Source organism: Xiphias gladius, chromosome 16 (assembly GCF_016859285.1).
Source record: "Xiphias gladius isolate SHS-SW01 ecotype Sanya breed wild chromosome 16, ASM1685928v1, whole genome shotgun sequence".
In the NCBI taxonomy this organism is placed as follows: domain Eukaryota; kingdom Metazoa; phylum Chordata; class Actinopteri; order Istiophoriformes; family Xiphiidae; genus Xiphias; species Xiphias gladius.
This window is the reverse complement of record NC_053415.1, coordinates 11,969,485-11,991,035: the sequence shown is the minus strand read 5'-3', so window position 1 is coordinate 11,991,035 and position 21,551 is coordinate 11,969,485. Positions and strand designations below refer to the sequence as shown.

The following is a 21,551-nucleotide window of genomic DNA, read 5'->3' as shown; positions in this document are numbered from 1 at the left end:
TAATTCCTGTCCCGTTAGTTTGATTTACAGGTTCCCTCTGTTTCCATGTTTCTCTCAGGCCAGAGCAATCTTTCCTCCCAGGCCAGTGAGGATTTCTCAAAGCTCCCAGTGGGTGTTGCCCTCCATGGTCTCAGCAAAATCTATGATGACCGAGTAGCCATTCAAAACCTTAATGCTTCTTTCTACGAGGGTCATGTCACGGCGTTGCTTGGTCACAATGGAGCTGGCAAGACGACAACCATGTATGTGTGGCACAGTTTTTCTTGGTTTGCACTGTATCAGCATGTCCTAAGATGAATACAAATGCATTTTGACCATTAATATACTGTATTAATTGTCTTTTAAATTTGATTTGTGCACCCCTTTAATCATCTCAAGGGTCTGCTGCTGACAGGGAGATTGTTTTGTTTAAATCCAGCACAGCAAATGAACTGTGGTAGAGCTTAGCCTGATGGGTCTTCATCAACTGGAGCACTTACATTTACATTTTAAGTATGACTCATTTTGCTGATGCTCTTATCCAGAGCAACACACAATAAGTGCGGCAGCAGAATAAGATTTAAAAATGCTGAATCCAACCAAACAAAGAGGGAATATCCATCTCCTATAATATTCCTGGGAACAACAAATCATCATTTAACGTTGCATTTTATAAATCTGTCAATACAGTATAGATATTATATGTATATATATATACATATAATATATATCTTCACATAATAAATGATCATGCTCTGTGCTTAGATCTCTCCTGACTGGACTTTTCGCCCCATCATCCGGCACAATAGAGGTGTACGGCAAAGACATGCAGACCAATATCGATGATGTTCGCAAAGAGCTGGGCGTCTGCATGCAATACGATGTCCTCTTTGACCACATGACCACCAAGGAGCACCTGCTGCTGTACGGCCAGATTAAGGCCCCACACTGGTCACGCGGGGAACTGCATCAGCAAGTCCAAACGTAAGCATTCAATCCTCTAAATGCAGAGATCATCCTCAATATATCAAAATCACTGTCTTTAAGATGATATCAGGGGCTGTTCATGCTGTAGCTGTGTCATTTAATCTGCCAAGCTCGTTTGGTTTATAACTTGTAATCAGAAAATGGTGTCTTTAGGTCAGTCAATGGCAGGTTCTGGCAGTAAGAAGGAAATATAGACAGAGGCTACGAGAGCTTAACAGTGAACATTAGCCAGTGCTCAACACCAGTGACTGGTTACACAGGGGAAATAAATTTAAAAAAAAAAAGATACAGATTTTATGGCTATACTTGCTGTAATTTACAAGTACCTCTAGGCCTTGGGGCTAGAATTCTAATCTGTGGTAAGGACATAATGATTGTTCACTTTAGCATCTCAACAGATGTGAAATGATTCAAGCTCACATTTTCCATTTTCCAAGAATGTTACAATTTTTTTTTTAATCTCATTTTATTCCTTTGTATCTTTTTGGATAAGCTTAAGGGAGTAAGCATGAGAAAAGTCATTTTTCATTCTGTGGCGTCATTAAGCTGCTGGTTGAACCCCCAGTTGCATCATGACCCTATTTCTAGAGGGCCTCTGCATGAGAAGAGGAGCAGTAATAAGCCTGAACTTAAGGCAAGGAACTGTATCTCTCCTCTGGTTACTGTAGTTCAGAAAGCCTGGGTAACTAATGGAACTGATGGAACTATAACTCAAAAGGTGGGTTATAATGCATAGAAAAAGTATGTTAACATGAGCTTCGTGTTAAATGCTTTTCATTGACTCCCCTACCAGGATCTTAGAGGAGTCAGGCATGTACTCTCACAGACACAAGCGGGTGGGCACCCTGTCGGGTGGCATGAAGCGCAAGCTGTCAATCTCCATCGCTTTCATTGGGGGCTCTCGCTTGGTGGTTCTGGATGAACCCACTACAGGAGTCGATCCTTGCTCCAGGCGCAGCATCTGGGACATTGTTATCCAGCACAAGAACCGTGAGTGTCTCGGATACACTCATGCAATGAACACTTAAAAGCATTCCTGTTAATTTCAGTTCACTAAATCTTCATTGAAGCCCAAGCTGCAGTTACTTGACTGCTATACCATTACTGTTACCACTAATAATGATGATAATAATAGTAAGAAGAGGAGCAGAAGAAAAAAAGAACAGAACAAAACAAGAAAAGTACTCTTCCCTTTTACATCATGCAGGGTCCCACAGGGCTTGATATTTGGCCCGATTTTATTCACTTTGTATCTGCTACCCCTTGGCCATATTACTAGCCACTTCAATACATTCTACCATCATTACGCCGATGATTCCCAGTCGTATGTCTCTTTATTCCCAAAAATCATAACAATCTGGATTCCCGACTCTGCTGCCTTGCTGCCATCAAAGAATAGACGCCTCTAACGTCTCGCAGCTGAATACTGATAAAACTGAAGTTCTGGTAATTGGTCTTGATCATATTTCTAACAGTGCCATCCCCCATCTTGGACCACTGACAGCTAACTTGAAACATTCAGTGAGAAATCAAGGTGTTCAGAAATCACATCATTCAGATATATTGCCACTCAAACGTGTCCTTCCCAAAAACACCCTCATTTCCTCTTGCCTTGTCTCCTTCAACTCATTTTTTACTTGCTTCAGTGATGCAGCAGTTACCTGTCTGTAATTGGTGGAGAATGCAGCTGCAAGGTTCCTGACAAAAACTAGACATAGAGAACATATCTTTCAAGTCCTGGCTGAATCCCATTGGCTATTATCTGCCTAATCCTTTTACAAAAATACTCAAATTCACATTACACACTCTCACGTGGCACGGATGATAAAAGCTCTTACTCTCTATGTTTTCCACTGAAGTCGCCAAAAGAACAGTGAACCTGGAATCAACACTGCAGAGCTTTCCCTTGCTCATGCTTCTAACTTCAAGTTTAGCATATAATTAATCTAAAATAGATCCAGAAGTATTTCTTCTTCAGGCTTTCTTATGGGAGCAGCAGTAATGGCAGGGAGACTGCTAAATGTCATATAATTGCAGATGTAGAAAATATCCTGTGTAATTGGTCCTGTCTCAGATGTTAGTGAGAGTTTGGCGCCGGGGGAATCTATTTCAAAATAAACTTTCTGCATCGCTTGCTGTTTGTGCGCCTGTTTCTCTGATGATTTGTGTGTGTATCACTCAGCTTGTGTGTGGCTAGGTCTTTGTAATGCCTGGATTTTGGTTTGTTTATTTGGATGTGTGTAGTGCGCACATGTTCGTGTGTTGGCAGCCACATTTAAAAGGCCAAAATGTACTCACTAGGATAGGAAAATGAGGAAAATCCAAAAATAATTTTGCCAAAAGACATCTAAATATTGCTTCTATGTGGTTCTTTCACTCTTCTTGAATCCTTGAAACTCTTACAAAGCTTTGCTGAGAAGCTCGGCGATTAAACATAATCTTTCTGTGTGCATTTCACTGACATCAAATCACAAGATTTTCATTCAATACAATTCCTCAACATTCACACTTTTCCCTATAGCTTCCATTTGGGTTATAGTTTTTGATCAGGGGATGATATAATAATGCAAATACAAATAATGTATGTGTGTACGTCTGTGTCCTCTCAGACCGCACCATCATCATGTCCACCCACCACCTGGATGAGGCTGAGGTGCTGAGCGACCGCATCGCCTTCCTGGAGAGAGGAGGGTTAAAATGCTGCGGATCCCCCTTCCACCTGAAAGACAAGCTGGGTCAGGGCTACAAACTCACCCTCACCAAGAAGGTATTCATCCTCACAGGCATCCAGTCACCATTTTTCACTAAAGAGACATTTTTTAAGCGTTCTTTCTTGTCAAATAATCCATGTTTTCCTGCTAGACTTATGGTTCCGATGCTGAATTTTAACATTTTAGCTTAAGCGAATATTCAGTGATTATAGGTCATAACACTTATCTTAAAAGTGAGAAGGTAACAGCACGTCTCTGATGCGTTTTACCCAGATGTTCTACTAGCAATGACACATCCTGGACAATGCACAGCCACAATAAATATTTCGCTGTGCGTTATAATGGCAGAGATGGCTTACCCATGTGTAAATAAATTCTAGGTTTTATCTCCCCAACGTATTGCAACAGTGTGAATTGTATCACATATATCGAAAAACTGCTAGATGGACTAAATCCTGCAGCGCTGACTGCTGCAAGCGTTCTCATATTTTTTGTTCAGTTGTTTCCCTAATGTAGTAATTGAACAGAGTTTTTCTGACTGTGCCTGTTGGATAGCTTTTTTGCTGATCTTGATGACTAATTAAGTGTAGAGAGTTCTTTATGAGTTAGATGTGTACATTGTCAGAGTTGGCAAAAAGATGTGTCTGAGATTACACAATGAGTCCCTTTTTGATTGAGCTGGCCATAAATGTGGTCAAACCCAAAGTTTCCTTTAGTATCCTGTAACTGATCTGTTTCTTACATCTGTTTCAGGCTCTATGTTCTGTATGTATCTGTTTCAGATATCTATGTTATGCATATTGTCTTTTTTAAAAACCTCTCAGTTAGTGTCTGAAAAAATGTGTTCCCAGTTTCCAAAGTCTATCTCATCTTTTAAAGCTAAGTAAGATGATTTATTTGGACAATGCTTATCATTTAAAGGCGGTAACAACATTTTAAAAGTATCCTTCTTACAAATGTGGATAATACTAGTGAACCACTATTACTCAATATACCATGAGAGTCAGTAATGGATTATGTTCTCAGGGGGAGAATGGTAGCGCATACACAACCTAAAAAACAGAAAAGAAAATATAAAAAAATAAGCCACCGGCTGCTGACCTGCAAATGTCGAAAGTAAATCTGTGTAATGTTGAAAATAACGCATGTCATTATTTGCTCTTGCTTTTCTCTCTGCAGATACAGAAACTAGAGTCTGAACAAATTGATAATGCTGAACTGAAAGCCTTTATCCAAGCCCATGTACCCGAAGCGCGACTCAAGGAGGCCCAGGGGGGCGATTTGGTCTACTCACTGCCCCCCTTCAACTCATCCACCGCCTCCTCATACCGCTCCCTCCTGACCGCGCTGGACTCCAACCTGGACGCCCTGCAGCTGGGGGGCTATGGCATCTCTGACACCACCCTAGAGGAGGTATGCTCATACACACCCACACACGAAAACACAGGTTTGAACCGCAGTCAAAGTGGAGAAAAACAAAACATTAACATGTACAGCTACTGAGATAGATTTAAGTGTTCCCTGTGCAAATGTGCCAGTGCCGCTAACCTTTATCATACGTACAGGTAAACACGTAATAAGCTATGAAACTACATTAAAGAGGCTCTCTGACAAACATAGATGTTAATGTTTTGTTTTTATCTCTGTAGGTGTTCCTCCAGCTGACTCATGGAAACAGAGAGGGGGCCGAGAATGGTCTCCTGTCTATCTCAGAGACAGTTTCCGACACGGCATCCATTGACAGCTTCCCTTCAGACACCAGTGAAAGCTTCGGTGACAGGATCAGTGAGTTCCTCCTTCCTTTCTTCCTTTGCTCGGCCCTCCCTCCTTTCTACCTCTCTTTCTGTCAACTGTACACATCATTAAAAAATGATCATTGTACTGAGAAAAATCTCTTTTTCTCCTGGCTCATTATTTTAGATTTTTAATTTTCATACTTGACCTGAAATAATTGACCATTACTTTACTCAGCTGACCTGGTTCTACAGCTTCTACAAAGGGAACACCCATCTTGATGGATTGCGCTGCTGTCTTTTGTGATACCATCAACCTGTTAACCTTTAGTTCAGTGTGACTAAGACAGAAAGAGCAGGCATTGTCAAATCAATAGACAATAGGAAAGTTATTTCATTAGTACAAATGTACAAAAATGATCAATCTTATTTACATTTCCTCTCCAATGTGTTTTAGAGCTTAGTAGTTCATCCATGGTGTGTGGCATGGCCCTGGCCTGGCGGCAGATGGCGGCCATACTGATCAAGAGGTTCCACCACAGCCGCAGAGACTGGAAGGGCCTGATCTCGCAGATCCTGCTTCCTGTTCTGTTTGTGGTGTTTGCAATGGGTCTGGGCTCCATCAAGAACGATCTGCGGCACTATCCTGAGCTGGAGCTGAGCCCCGCGCTCTACAACATTGGACCAAGCTACTCTTTCTTCAGGTCAGTCCTTATGGCAAGGGAAATATAGGGGAGCACTGGGAGCGGAGTGCACAGAAGTAAATACAGTAAGGCTAATCAGGGTGCCTTTACACAAAGCATGTTAGGAAAAGGCAAAGTTTGGAGGATGACGATTTGTGGTGTTATGTTTTGGCATTGACAAAGTTATATTGCTTGGTCTGAGGGGAGGCACTACAATGAAAGATCAAGTTCTGAATCTGTGGAGGCGCTACCTGCAACACCCGTCTTATTTTGATGAAACTTTGATGAAGGGTTGATGCATCTCATTACTTGATTACTCGTCTCACTTGTTAGAAAATTAATTTGAAGCCTGTAAGTTTGTTGAAGGTCAGATGGACCTTAAGGACAGGGAGGTATGAGAGAGAATGTGAGCGAGAGAAATGATCGTAATGAAGATGGCTGAGATGCAAGATCAAAGTTTGAGAGATTAAGAGTGTCAGGAGGTTGCGGCATGTCTTTATTCTTAAGAAGAGCTGTTGTTTGATCAAGGGAATATGTAGCAAGGGAGAAAATGCTGAGGTGCCAATCCATATCAAAGACTGTATTGACACTCGACCCAGTTCTCTTTAGCCTGATATACAAAACAGATTGTAAAATGATATATATTTATTTATATCTGATGAGATCAGTGTTGGAGCTGAGAGGCGAATAGGCTTGAGTCTTCTGGTATTATAACTGTAGATTGTGACACTACAGTATCACATTGTGTGAACTTTCTCAGAGCCCTATGTTTTCTTACTTGCCTGTTTGAACAATGCAAATGTAATGATCTGTACATTTATTTATGAATATACTTCTGTTCGCGTGTAAAGGCAGGGGAAAGGTCAAATAAAAGAAGTCCACTTAAATGTAAAGTGGCAAATCAAATAATCAGATGCCCAGATTCTCCATGTCCTTGTCTGTCCAGCCCCTCTCAGTAAGGATGTTATATTAGAATCCCTAATAGGCTCCGGATGGTCATTTTGTTGACAGTGGTATGAGGCTTTAAATTGCTCTTAAGCCAGATATCCACAAAGAAAACCTTAATAAATGCTTACCTTGAATTCAAATTATTTATTAAACCTCAGCTAACAAGACTGATTTGAATAAATCGGTTATATCTAAAACAAAATTTTTCGGTTAGAGCCTGATGAAACAACTGTCTATGTTATGTTCGAGTCAAGGCTGACTTATTGTTTTCTGGCTCGGCAGTAACCAAAATCCCAACTCCGCGCAGCTGGTGAACACCATGATGTCATTCCCTGGGATCGATAACGCCTGCCTCGACAAGTCTGATAACCGGTGCGTAATCACTTCTCAAATGCCAGCTCTGGGTTTCTGTGCTTAGTTTCTCTATGTGTTCCACCCTTTTCCACACAGTGTTTTCTTATTTCACTGATTGTCATTCTTTTCATGCCCCCTCTTGCCCCTAGTTTCATTTTACTAGTCTGTCTCCCTCCAGTTCCTGCTGCTTTCTCTCTCCCTCTGGTCTCTCTCTCGTCCCTCCTCTCTATTTTTCTGCTGCTCAGCTCAACGTACAGTATGAGGCTGAAAGCCTGCAGCAGGACTCTGCGATGTGAGAGCATCATTTGTATTCCATAAACACCCAGTGTTTATAGGGCAGATTTTCCCTTTACAGACACTCAAATCAATGTTGGCACTCAAACCAGACCTCAGAGGCATTTTAAAATTCTCTGCCAAAACAAACAAACAAACAAACAAACAAACAAACAAAAAATTGTATGGTGCAAAAGAAATTGCATGTTTTGCGCACGATGTCCTATAATCACAACATGACAACGAATGAAAGGATGCTGTGTGCTGCTTTTACACAGTTTACTGCAATATACTGTATGGTCCCCTGACTTTCCTCCATGGGTCATTGTTGTTGAGTAATTTATATCTAAAGTATCAGGTTGCATTTGAGTGTGCAAGTGCGCAAAGACGTGCCTTGCTACAAATGCTTTTTGACCTGCACAAAGTGTCCCTGAAAGCATTTGGCAGAAAACAAAATGTGGGGGAGCTGAACATCAAACCGCACAAGCACAAATTTCACACAAGATGATATTACAGCACATATTAAACAGCGTTGAAAACAGTTTTGAACTGATATCAGAGACATATTTAGGTCGTGATCTCAGAAAAAATTCTTCAAGCATGCTCTATGAATGCTTGCATGTTTTGCCCTTTTCTCTCTTTTCGCCGCGATATGTGCACAGGTTTTTAGTATTGGTGCAGGCCATCATCAACTCAGTTTCAAGATGCGTTCTTGGGTGTGTCTAGGGATAGGCTTGTTGCACTGTCACACACTGCAGACTCCAACCATTTCACTTTGTGAATGTTTCTTTTCAAGGGTCTGCACAAGAAACACAAACAACTGGAGATCCAGAGGGAACAGCTCCAAAGCATTTACCGTCTGTAAATGCACCCATCAGGAACAGGTTAGACTGGGTCACCGAGAACAGTGTGTGTTTGTGTTTTTACACACTTGAAAAAGGACAAATTCATACCTCTGTCTCTTCCATAAACTGCAGATTTGTGACAGTGACAACTTCCAGCCGCCGCATAAGAAGATCCCTTCGTCTCAGATTGTTTATAACCTCAGTGGCATCAATGTGGAGAACTACCTGGTGGCCACAGCCAATGACTTCATCAGGAACAGGTGAATACAACCTGTGTTTGCATCTGCTTAATGTAGCCACACTGAGAATTCCCCCCATCATTTATAGTTGTATAAAGCTGTGTTCTGAGTGGTAGTAGGCACTCATATTTCCTATTTCAGAATTATATTTAATAGTGTTACATCATTTTGATGAGTTAACCTAAATTGAGATAGTTTGAAAATAATTCATGGGGCTCATTATTTTTAGTTTTTTATTACTTCAGAATCAAGCATCGACCCGAATGAAAAATATAGTGATTCTGCAATTGTCGATTTAAAAACTTTTTTTCCTTTTAGTCTTCCAAATAATATATGTAACTCACTTGGGAAGCTTTAAATACTTAAAACTGGTAATGTTGCAATTTTAAGAAAGCACTGTTTTGCCAGACAAAGATGTGCAGAAATCCAATGGCAGTTGATTGCAAATAATACTAGTTGAGGCCTAAAAACTTGTTTCCCTGGTTGCTCAGCTTGATATGAATGGGCCTCTAGTAACTTATCGATCATGTTAGTCGTACTTTTAATGGGGGCGGGGGGTCAAAGTGCTTCTCATCTGCAGGTGCAGATCTGCTTGATTAAAAGAAGGAATACAAGGAAAAACCACAGCGTGTCAAATCTAGTTTATCAGCAACAGTCAGATCTCTTTGTTTTGATTGATATATGTCCAATTTGTTTTTTCAGGTATGGTGGATTTGATTTTGGCATGCAGCTTCCTCCTGATTTACAAACGGACCTTAGAGGAGTGCCCAAAAACCGTACTCTGTCTAAGGTAACTTTCTCTCCTGCTTCCCTCCTGCCTGTCTCCTTATGATTTTAACTGCTGTAGTGATGAGTTCTGGAAAGTAAAAACATGACATCCGAACTACAGTTGTTTGTCTACAAGATCAAGGCTCGCAGAGCGAGCTGCGCTGTTATACCATCAGTGTCACTATAAACATGCTTTACTGCAGCAATTGTGACACTGTTTTAGTGTGTAAATTTCCTCTGATGATGATGTCTGCATTTATTGTATCTTTAAAGCATTGGTTACAGAACACTGGCTACTTTTGTAGAGATGTAGCAAATTTATATACGCTGATCTGTAGCAACGTGAGTGATAGTTTCTACGCATGTCGTGTGTGTGCTTATCTTTGTTTGTGCTCGCATGGTTGTAGGTCTGGTTCAACCCCGAGGGTCACCACACAATGCCAGCATACTTAAACAGCCTCAGCAACTTCATCCTACGCTCAAATCTTCCAGCAGACAAGGATCCACGTAAATATGGTGAGCTGGAGTTGGGGCAGAAACAAATGTTACAAGAAATATGTAAAACTTCAATCACAGGGAAAGAAAAGCCTGAGATTTCAGTTTAATTGAATGTCAACAAAAGCATTGCCATTTTTTGCTGTTTACTCTTACTTTTTATTGTTTTGGTGATTTTAGAAAAAGGTCTATACATATTATTTTTGGTGGGATTATACTATATTCATGCAGACACTCAAACACTCCCTGGTTATTGTCAAAGATAAACTGGGTAAAAGGTTTGAATTGATTGTGCAAAAGAGATGCACATTAGTGTTAAGAAAGTGCTACTCACTGGCCACCCCGTGCATTTTGTACACTAAATATAAAGAAAGCTGTAAACAGTGTATTTACTCATGGTTCATTTCACTGGATTAAAGCCAGGGGGTGCTGTGTGTCCTTAGACCCACATCACTATGCATTGTGCATACTGATGAAGGCTGCTCACTGGGGAGCTACAGTATGCTAGAGAGAACAAGGCTGGCCCACGTTCTCAGTACTGTTTCAGCTCTGGGCATCGCCTTGGCCATCTGCCTGCGGGCAGGTGTACACAAACACGAACACACACACACAAACAGATATAAAGAAAATGCTCATAAAAACATACAGTGCATGGACAGAACTAAAAGCATAGACACATTTCTTCCCCCTTAGCTGATAAAAGTGCCCGAGGGTTGAGTGTAATCATTTAAATGTTACTTGTACACTCCCAGCGGTGTCAGGGGGTGTCGGGGCAGTCCACGCAGAATTATTTTCAAGGTGATCATTTCTCTGTCAAATGGTAAACCCTAACGCTCACGCTGCAGAATCAACTTTGGGTTGGGATCCCTTAGTGTCCTGCATCAAACTGTTTTTCCGTGGCACTCTTGAAAAATTGAAAGTCTATACCCCAGAGAAAATATACAGCTAATCATCTGTTTATGAAGCCACCCATAGAAGATGTAAACAGAAAAATTATTTAAGGCTTTTAAAAATAAAGAAAAAAAAAAAAAACAGGCTCAGCTTGAGACAGCGAGAACTAAAATGTTATGTAAATGTTAGAAATCATGACTAATTTTTCTCATTTAGTAAGTTAATCTTTTATTCGATCAACAGAAAAAATCAGCAACAACATTCATAATCAATCAATTGATTAAGTAATTTTTGAGCATTCACTGGTTCTAGTTCCTCAAATGTAACTATTTGGTGGTTTCCCTTGCCCTCTATGATAATATAGATAATAACTTTGGGTTTTGAACTGGTGGTCAGACAAAATAAGTAGTTTAGATCCATCATTTGGGTCATCATCGGACTGGTCGCTAGAACCCATCAGTTCCACCAAAGTGTCTTTCAGCAAGGCACTGAACCTGCAACCTGCTCTGGGGCTGCTTTGCTTTTGGTGAACTCATAGTCTCCTATTCCAGGAAATGTAAGCAGAGACATGTCTGTGAGCATCTAAAAGACCCTGAAAAATGAAAAGAAAGAAAGAAAGAAGATTGAAAGATAATTCAATTTACTTTGTGTGTGATGGCGAATGAAATCATCTTGCACTATAATTTTCAATTGACTGTGTCCCATGCTAAGAGAATATCATTGCTCATTCGGTTCCTGTGCTGAAAAATAGCCCCTATGTGGTTGTTTTTCTATTGCTAACATAATACTCTGTTTTATCTATTACAGCCATTTCAGTTTCCAGTCACCCGTATTTCGGTCGGGCAGATGATGAAGATGCAGTGTAAGGACTACACTTAAAATTCTTAACTCTGCTGAACTAACTGTCAGTATACAACAATATCAATGGCTGCGCTTGCAAAAAAGAAAAAAAAGAAAAAAAAGATCACTATTAATATTCTAATTGGTGAAAATATTCCAAAATTAGTCACATCATGATGAATAGTATTGATTGTTGTTGGTCTGAGCCCGAATTAAGTTATGGAGGCACCGTACTTTTAAAATTCACATTAAAGTCAGGGTGGACTCAGGGCAGGGAGGTGAACTCGCACTATTGATGAGGGTCCCAATATAATGAGTGTTTACCCTGAAGGTGGCTCAGAGGTGGATTGATTCTACCCCACTTTCCAAAATGGGTTTATTGAAAATACTCCAGATTCTGCTTTAAAGATCCAGACTGCGGAGCGAGTGCAGCTCTGTGTGTGCTTACACGTTAGTATGCAAACTTGTGAGTTCCAGTGGATCAAATTAAATAAATCATTCCGAAAGTGGATTGAGGAACAGCTGTGGCCTCTTGAAGGTGCATTGTCTCCAGAGCCTTATTCGCACTAACCGTCTCACTGGCCAATTCAGTGTTTACAGTCTACAGTTTCTTCAAATACTCCAAATTTGTGGAGCTGTGTTAAAGATACAGCAGGCTTATTACTCCGATTGTCTTGATTCTCACAATGTGGTAGCTGTACCCATGGGAAAAGTTCTAAGGCAAGCCTGCTCACTAGCTGCTGCTGCTGCTTGCTGTCCCCTGTAGTTAGTGCTGCTCTAAAACACTGACCACATGTCCGTCTCTTATATTCTCTCTTCTTCCCACTCAGTCTCTCTGCCAGCTTCATCTCATTAGCCTTATGTAGCTTCTTTTGTTTGGTTGGTGGGGTTGTCCCCCTGTCAAAGGAGGGAGGTAAAAGTACTACAGTAGCATGCAGGTTAGGCAAGAGAGCATGGGAGATAAACAGGTAGCAGCATCAAGGAAGTTTTAATGAGTGCACTGGTGCTTGTTGTCTGGGGTCTGGTCTGGACAACAGGCTCTGCAGCCCCTCAACAGTGCCACTGTGCATACTGACTACACAGCAATAGCAATGTGAAGATGCTCTCGACTTGAAGCCATCTGTTTCTTTTGCAGTTATTATTTTGTCAGAGGTGGGGTACAAGCATCTTTTTTAACAGAGCTGCTTGTTATTAATGGAATTCAGTTTATTGTGAGCCACTTTAATAGTTCAATGAGTCAGGTCCCAGCAGGCAACAGGATGATAGTTTGTAGGAGGACTTTAAAGTGGGCCATTGTTTTCTGAAAAGAATTACACCAGGTTGCCTCATTCAAAGAGACTAAGCACACTAGGGTATACTAATTCGCACAATTTGTTATCCTTGAATCTAAACCTGGAGCTACTGTAGCACTGTAGCCTTTCCTACAGTAAGTACAGAAAGAAAAGCAAAAACTAAAGGAGCAAAATATTATCTGTTAATAGAGTCAAAGCGGATGTGTACTAATACAGTAATTATGGACGTGCCTGATGATTAATGATGTTGGTGTTGTCATTGTCATTTGAATGATCCTATTTTTTCCTCACAGTGTTCAGGGAATGCTCCAGATCCTTCTGGCTATGTGCGTGCTGACGGGTTACTCAATCATGACAGCCAGTTTTGCCATCTATGAAGTCAGTGAGCACCACAGTGGCTCCAAGAGGCTCCAGCACATCGCTGGCATCAGCGAGCCCTTCTACTGGGCTGTAAACTTCTTTTATGACATGGTAACAATTTGTAATTGCCCAACAACAGACCCAAATGAACATCTTGGTTAAATGTGAATCAAAATCATGCTCCATAAAAGCAAAAGCAAACACAATTATGGTATATCCCTTCCCCGTGTTAAATTTTGAATTCCAACTTTACATGAAATAATTGCCTATTCATTATATCTCCACAAGATAGACAGTCTTAATTAATAACTTATTTATTAATTGATAGTATTAAATATTTTATACAATTTTTAACAGATTGATTCATGAACAATTGGGAACCTTTTTTTTCAGTTAAATGATATGCTCTCCTGTTGTTATTTCATGTTTCATCTTTTTCAACAGGTCCTCTACCTGATCCCTGTGGCTTTGACTGTTGGTGTGATCGCAGCCTTCCAGATTCCAGCATTCACAGAACGACAAAACTTGGGTGCCATCACCCTCCTTCTAGTGCTCTTCGGGTTAGTAAATTGGGAGGAAGTTGATTTACTAAATCTACCAAGAAATTACTGTCAATTTATGACATTGTTGTTCTTTAGGCTTGTCCTGTTTCTGACATTGTTGACCAGTTTTATTGGTTTAATTTGATGACGAGTCATAAGGCCATCATAAGGCTGAAAAATAACTTCTTTGAAAGTTTTTAAAGGAAATATATTTTATTATTACAACTTGGTAGCTCAGTAATGATAACATTGTACTCACTGAAGTAAAAATAAGTCCAATAGGACAGTAAAACCAATGGTGTCCCAATCATACAGGTTGAAAACAAGCAGTTTGGCCAGGTTAGCTACCACTTTATGTTGAGGTAAAACTAACAGTCCATGCTAATGCTGGTAACATTCCCAATAACACAACTACGGCAGGTACAGTAGGTCAATGTTGAACAAGTAAATTACTTTGTAAACTTTGATGGATGTTTACAACAGACAGTGTGTTTACTAATTATACTGTTTCATTCATACCTTCATTTTCTCATCTAAATCAGTTTATAAGACTAACCTGGGGGGTTGTTTTCACTCTGTATGTTTGGAGCCAAGAACAAGTTGTAATCAACTGTAGTTTTCCTTTAAGAAGTAAGTTCACCAAAAGATACAAAACCCTTGTAAGGAAAGATCAACCTGAAACAGAATTATGGAATGATGTACATGTGGAGAACATGGCTTTGGTATGTTTGGCTGCCAATGAACCTTCCATGGTAATGTCACTGCTGAGGACAACAGCATGATGAATGCAGAGTACCCAGAAGCATCTTTGCTGCTCAGATTCAATTGAACTCACTGGATAGAGCTTAATTCTGCAGCAAGACAATCACCCTCAACACCCAAAGAATCCAATTATTTTTTTATGGCCTAACAGTGAAATGTTCTGGACAGGTTGAGTCAATCTTCTGACCTCAGTCGAACTGACTTTTGGTTTTCTTGCAAAGGATTCATCAAATCATTTGATCAGACAAATGTTTCTAAATTTTCAAAAGCATGTCCTCACATATTCACTGTATTTCTGGCCTCTAATACAGGACGGAGCATAAGTAGGCTGCTGTTTTTCAAACAACACAGCTCAATTATTCAGAGTTTCTTGCATAGACAGATAGTGGTAGGACGCCAAAGATGCTAGAAAGAAGGAGGGAGGGGGGATCAGGAAGCAACAGGACATGCAGCAATAACAATATGACCTTGTATGAGTTAGAGGCTAGCTATCATCTCCAATACCAAGCTTTTAAAATCAATCTGACCGTGAGATGTAGATTTCGAAAAGATGTAAAACCAATGATGTGCCATGTTTCCCGCATCTAGATCACTGGGATTATTTACATCATTTCCCAGCTGTAGCAGAGGTTTAGGCTCCTGTGTTTGCCATTGCTGTTGCATGCCTCGTCCTGAGCCCTAGATCTTAGGAGGCCAAGTCAGCACTCTGCTTCTCATTTATCAGACAGATGTCTCCCTCCCAAGCAATGAGTAATCACAGCGCTCCATCTGTCAAGCTGTACCCACCTGGTCTGGTCTGCAGCCTTCTTGCTTCTGCTCCTTGTCATGGCTTGGCAGCCACAGTCTGCCTACCAAGCACCTTTTTTTGGGAATGTCACGCAGATGCTTTGTCTATGTCTGGCTGTAGCTGTTTGTGTCTGTCTCTTTGTTTTCCCACCCCACTTTTTTCTTTTTCATCTCTTTCTCCCTCCTTCTCTTCCTCGCTGTCTCCCTGACCTAGACACCCCAATCAAATGAACAAACAGATTATGTGAGAGAAGAGAGAAAAAAAAAGAAAGAAAAGGATGTTCTTCCAGCAGGGGAATAAAGGGAGAAGTAATTTATCTTCCTCTCTTTTGGCATCATGACTGAATGTTTACCCTTGTCATGGTGTGGTATTTTTCCTCCTTCACTTTTTAGTATTGTTCGGTGCCTGTTTTCATCTCACAGCTGCTCTGTTTAGCCTGTAAAAAGGCCTGAACCACTTCAGTTAAAAAATGCACTGTCCTCTCATTTTGGAAGGTGCATTTGTGAGAAGGACTATATAAATTTTCCATATCCACTTTGTGCGTTTGTCTCTGTCTGTATTGTGTATTTGAAACCAACAAAGCCAGATCACAGCTTGGCTATTTTAAGGGGTATTAGATGCTGTGTTTCAAATATCCCGTCTCTGTCAATTCCACAGATTTGCTACCTTCCCCTGGATGTATCTGTTATCAGGTGTCTTCAAGGATGCGGAAATGGCCTTCATCACCTACGTGTGCATCAACCTCTTCATCAGTGTCAACACAATCATGTCCACCTCCATCCTCTACTTTCTGGGCCAAATTTCAATGCGCAACTCTGAGGTCTGCATAAACTGCCTGAGTCAAGATACTGTTTGTTAGCAACTAAATAGCCCTGAAGTATTTAACCATTCAATTACTTAAATGTGTGACTGTTCAATAACTGTTGAATGAAACCTTGTCAGTGTCTGTAGCTGTGGTGATACTGAGTTACAGAGGAGAGAGAAGGGCAAACATACCTTGCATTTCTAGTGACAAAAAAGTGAAGATTACAATACAGTTTCTCAATTCCTCCTGTTTTGTCCTTTCTTCCTGCAGGTAATCAAGGACATCTTCAAGAGGCTGAGCCATGCCTTCCAAATTTTCCCCCAGTTCAACTTTGGGAACGGGCTGATGCACTTGGCTAGGATGAACATAGAGGTCCAGATCCTCAGTGGCTATGGCATTGATGCCTATCAGAACCCATTCTCCACAGACGCACTTGGCTGGATGTTCATCTCCTCTTTCATCCAAGGCCTGGTCTTCTTCACCCTGCGCCTCCTGCTCAACAAGTTTCTTATGCGAAAAGTCAGGTGAGGAAAACCTAGGCCGGAGACGGTTGATGCCGTAAACGTCCATGTACTCCTGTGTACACATTTAGCCTTGTAATTGGATTGAGAATATACTGCATGTACAGAATGTGGAATTGACACTCTTGTAGTCCAAAATATGAAAGTGAGATATAAATGCAGACAGTAATCAAATGAGTGGTTGAATGTGCATCAGAGACACTTTAAGTAATTAAAGAAAACAATAAAAAGTTAAATTACACATATTATTTTTCATAGTTCAAAATGAACCAAAATAATTATCCAAATTCTTTTTTTGAAAAATAAAAGTAATACATTTTGAGATCTACAGATATCAGAAGCCTGAACCACTTAGGTTAAAAAATTGTCACCACTTTTCAGTCAGACTTAGATTGCTGTGTCCATGCCAGTTACACACATTAGCTTTATCACCTGTTACTTCCCTTTGCAGGCATCTGATTTGCGGCAGAAAGACAGTGCCGCAGGTGGCTTGTGAGGACGAGGATGAGGATGTGGCTGCTGAGCACCTACGAGTGTCCAGTGGAGCAGCCAGCTCAGACATACTCCAGGTCAGCCAGCTCACTAAGGTCTATCAACACCTCAAGAAGAAGGTCCATGCCGTCAAGAAGCTCTCAGTAGGCATCCCTGCAGGAGAGGTAAGACCAAGGAATAGGAATATGGATTACTAATGACAATGAAATCAATCTAAGGCAGTAGGATAACATTGTGTATTTAATGACTTGTCAGTCTCTTGTGACAACAACATGACTCTGTAATTATCAATCCATCCGTCATCTATCCATCAGTCATAAACACAGTGGTAATGCACAGAGATGTAGATAGGTGTTGGCCACTTTGTGCAACGCTGTAGTAAATATTTGACTCACAAATTTTGGATCTGAATATTGAAATTAATATCTATCTAATCATTATTTCATAGTATTCTATAGTGATTGAATGCTTCAGGGTTACTAAAAAGTGAGTGTTTGTTTACAGTGCTTTGGTCTGCTGGGAGTGAACGGAGCAGGAAAAACTACCACTTTCAAGATGCTGACTGGAGATATTAGCCCCACTGATGGCACAGCACAGATCAGGGACTGGGATGGGTAAGCTGTACATTTATTTAACATAACATAACATGCAAACATGACAAAAAAAAAGCATGTTTAAATTTGTTAATTGCTTTCAAAGTGGACTGGGGATACCGGTGTATGTTTCACCTAGCCTTTTTTTTTTTAGTCACAAATAGATCATATCTGCACACTGAGGACATGGAGGTGTCAGGCTACTGTAAAATGTTACAGTCTGAAAAATAGACACTTAAAGCATATTCATGCAAACTAAAGATGATCTGTGAGAATGACTATAGAGGGCAAGACAGGAACAAACCCATTGCTTTGAATGAAATTTTATTGGTGCCCAAGCTGCACTGACTAATGAATTCGGACTAGATTAAATTTGTGTAAAACAAATATCCACAATTGAGGGATTTTGTTGCTTTGCATCAGCCAAAATTTGTACATAATTGTTTGGGATTTAGGAGTAGCAGCTGTATCTTATCCCTGTATCTGAAGCTCTCCTTTAAAAGTATAAAGCACCACTATACTCATGAGTCTAGCTCCCAATTCCTGCTCTGTTGTTAGGCTATATGGTGGACATTCCCAACATGGCACACTACAGAAAACAGGTCCTCTGAAACACCCTACATGTCCGTCTGCCCTACATAGTGTGGTGGATGCCATTTAAGAGAATCTGTATTTCTTTGTATTTTTTTCCCCCCAGGCGGTTGGTAGACATCATGGAGTGCCGTAACAAGGGAATTAACATCGGCTACTGTCCCCAAGTAGATGCACTGGACGATCTGCTCACTGGAGAAGAGCACTTGTACTTCTACGCTCGCATTCGAGGCATCTCAAAGAGGGAGATAGAAGGGGTAAGGAGGAGCTGTAGACTGAGTGCTACCTTTCAAAGCTTAAGGTAGCCAAAACACCATGCACAAAATGACACAGGATCAGATATAAATTCAAAGATGCACTCCCTCTGACTGTTGAACTGTTGATGCTTCCATGCATTCTGAATCAGAGGGCGTGAAGTGTTGAGTGATGTGTGCTGGAAGCTGTACTATCTGGGGCGAAATGAAAAAGCCTTTGTTGTCAGCTCGTACAATCCAAACTTCAGAATTAAGCCGATGCTGTATGCTTCAGTGAGGACAAATTTACATTTATATGATACTTTGATGATGAGAGGATCTCATTTGATGTGTCACTTTAGCCCCATTCGTCCCATTTATCTTTCTGAGAACTAATCAATCTTGTTTCTGTGGTGATTACTGAGTGTGCCTGTCTTTCGCTGCTGCTGCTGACATGAGAGGAATCTGCAGATCAACCAATCAAAAGATGATATGATTTTGATTTTCCATCTTGATATATATATATATATTTTTTTTTACAAAAAGAAAGAGAAAAGAAACAGCTCCGAGGTGGGTGAAAATTAGTAGAAAAACATGACAAATCTAAATTGTATTCAGAAAAACATTTATCTATGTTTCTCCCTAGATACTATTTTACAACTTAGGATGCAGATGCACAAAAATATTGATTGTCTCTGACAATCACAGTCATGTTACGAACAGAATTGTGAACTCACATTAGCACACATTGCTATTGTTACAGCTCTTCTTCTCTGGTCAGGGACATGACAACAATGGTTATAATGGCCACAGCATCGGTACTGGGCTAATTCACAAAGATGAGGTTATATATAGAGTTCCTCTTTTATGTTGTCTCCCACTGACAGTCCCCTAGCTGTGGATAATGAGACAAGCCTTAATGGGGTCATTTCGCATTGACATGGTTTTGTCAGGTTTAATGAGCTGTTACATCAAAGGTTATAGAAAGGAGCTTTTATGAGACAACATAAAAAAGACACTTTGATCGGAATGAGTAAGGAATATGCTGTTTCCAGTTCTAATCATTCAAATTTAGCTAATGATAATGTGCATTTGTGCTCTGATAACCTGGATCAGTGAACTCAGAATCATACAGAAAAATCAACACTTAAGGCAAATCCTCTTACAGAGAGAAAGCAAATAATTTTAGTGAACTAAGCTATCTATTGGCTTGCTTCATTTATCTGATTTCCAAACTTGGCCATCTGATGGTGAAAAAGGCTAAAGCTTAACGATGGGAAAGCACCTCAAGCGATTGGAAAATGAACCGGTATTTACAGCACACTATTTCATGTGATTAATGGGCAAGCATAGAGATTTTTAAGTGACTGAAATGGTTCTTGGCCATTAAGGGTTTTTCATTCCTGCTTTCAGTGAGGTTTAAGACACAGGATAAACTGATAGGCAACAAATTATGCTGTGTCAGTTCCTGATCTCTAAAGTTGCAGCCTCGGGACAGGATAGAGTTTAGAGAGAGTCAAACTCATCTTTTTTGTACAAACAAAATTAAATATGCATGTTTGTGGGTCAGATAGATACCCCAGATCTTTGCTGTGCTGTACTTGACAGAATAGGAGGAGGCAATAACAGAAATGAACATGATTATCAAGGAGGAGGGCCACAGTTTGCCTGCAGAATAAGCTTTCTATAAATCCACTTTTCCTGCTGTAATCAGACTGAAGTGTGTGTGTAGTGGGATATTGGACTTTTCCTCCAGAGAGAGGACCTCCAGTTGATGGATTAAAGGGATGGATAATCAACTTCCTGTAAAGGTCTGGTGTTGTTTTGATCTGCTAGAGCCACAGATTGGTGGTTGACTTCATCCTCATGTTCATGAAACTAGGGAACAGCTTACTGGTCTGTGAAATTGTCTCATATTCCTTGATGCTCATACAGCCATGCAGAGCAATTTTTAAACTTATTGACACACAATAGATGGCAGGTAATCCATTGCACATCTACTACATTGATTATCAGTTTGCAGCAGAAAAATGACAGTTTTCCCTTTGGCTTCCTCCAGATATAAACCTATTTGGAAGAAGAAAAAGAAAAGGCAAATGTTATTACCTTACAATATTACAATATACCTTAATATATTACAATATATGTTTTTCTATCATCTACTATAATCCTTCTTGTACCAGATCATATGTCTTTGCATGTTGGTCTTGCATACAAGTGGTTTTGAAATGGTAGACTTATGTGGAAGCTTCAGGGGTGGCTTCTGGTGGATTTATATTGCAGAGATTAAACAATTTTGTGGTATTTATCAACTAGCATGTTATGGATTGTTTTAAGATGGTTGTCCAGGCTACCATGAATAATCTATTTGATGGCTGATGTTGCTTTGAAAACTCACATTTAAAAGTGGTTACTGTCCTATCAGTTTTGTAACTTTTGAAAGAAGAAAAAACACATTCTTCCTCATATCGAACCACTCAGCTGATTAACAAAGACTAAGATTAGTGCATTGAAAACTGTAGTCCATTTTCATATGGTGTTGTTTTTTCATTTTGTTTCTCCTCTGTATAATCCCTTCAATGTTTTCCTTGAAGGTAGTGAACTACTTACTGAAGAGGCTGGAGCTGAACTACCACAGAAACATCATTACTGATAGTTACAGTTGCGGAACCCGCAGGAAGCTCTCCACAGCCCTGGCTCTCATTGGGCATCCACAAATCCTGCTCCTGGTGAGGAATTGCCTAAATGGCCACCAGACAACAAATATTAAACGAACTGTTAAACATTAAACATTACTGTTCCTCCTGAAATGATCTTAGATGTAAAG

At 40.3% G+C, this 21,551-nt stretch overlaps 1 protein-coding gene across 1 annotated transcript in view; it reads left to right on the top strand.

Annotated features, from left to right (window-relative positions):
- Positions 1-21,551, top strand: part of abca12 (ATP-binding cassette, sub-family A (ABC1), member 12) — a 62,759-nt gene that overhangs the window by 37,890 nt on the left and 3,318 nt on the right. The window contains exons 47-67 of the mRNA XM_040148805.1: positions 59-242; positions 745-963; positions 1,760-1,956; positions 3,576-3,733; positions 4,857-5,090; positions 5,327-5,462; positions 5,868-6,114; positions 7,324-7,413; positions 8,465-8,552; positions 8,646-8,773; positions 9,455-9,542; positions 9,928-10,036; positions 11,714-11,768; positions 13,332-13,509; positions 13,843-13,958; positions 16,147-16,309; positions 16,565-16,818; positions 17,267-17,471; positions 17,812-17,921; positions 18,598-18,748; positions 21,319-21,453. Coding sequence (XP_040004739.1) covers positions 59-242; positions 745-963; positions 1,760-1,956; positions 3,576-3,733; positions 4,857-5,090; positions 5,327-5,462; positions 5,868-6,114; positions 7,324-7,413; positions 8,465-8,552; positions 8,646-8,773; positions 9,455-9,542; positions 9,928-10,036; positions 11,714-11,768; positions 13,332-13,509; positions 13,843-13,958; positions 16,147-16,309; positions 16,565-16,818; positions 17,267-17,471; positions 17,812-17,921; positions 18,598-18,748; positions 21,319-21,453 — 3,245 coding nt within the window. The remainder of the gene's footprint in view (positions 1-58; positions 243-744; positions 964-1,759; positions 1,957-3,575; positions 3,734-4,856; positions 5,091-5,326; positions 5,463-5,867; positions 6,115-7,323; positions 7,414-8,464; positions 8,553-8,645; positions 8,774-9,454; positions 9,543-9,927; positions 10,037-11,713; positions 11,769-13,331; positions 13,510-13,842; positions 13,959-16,146; positions 16,310-16,564; positions 16,819-17,266; positions 17,472-17,811; positions 17,922-18,597; positions 18,749-21,318; positions 21,454-21,551) is intronic.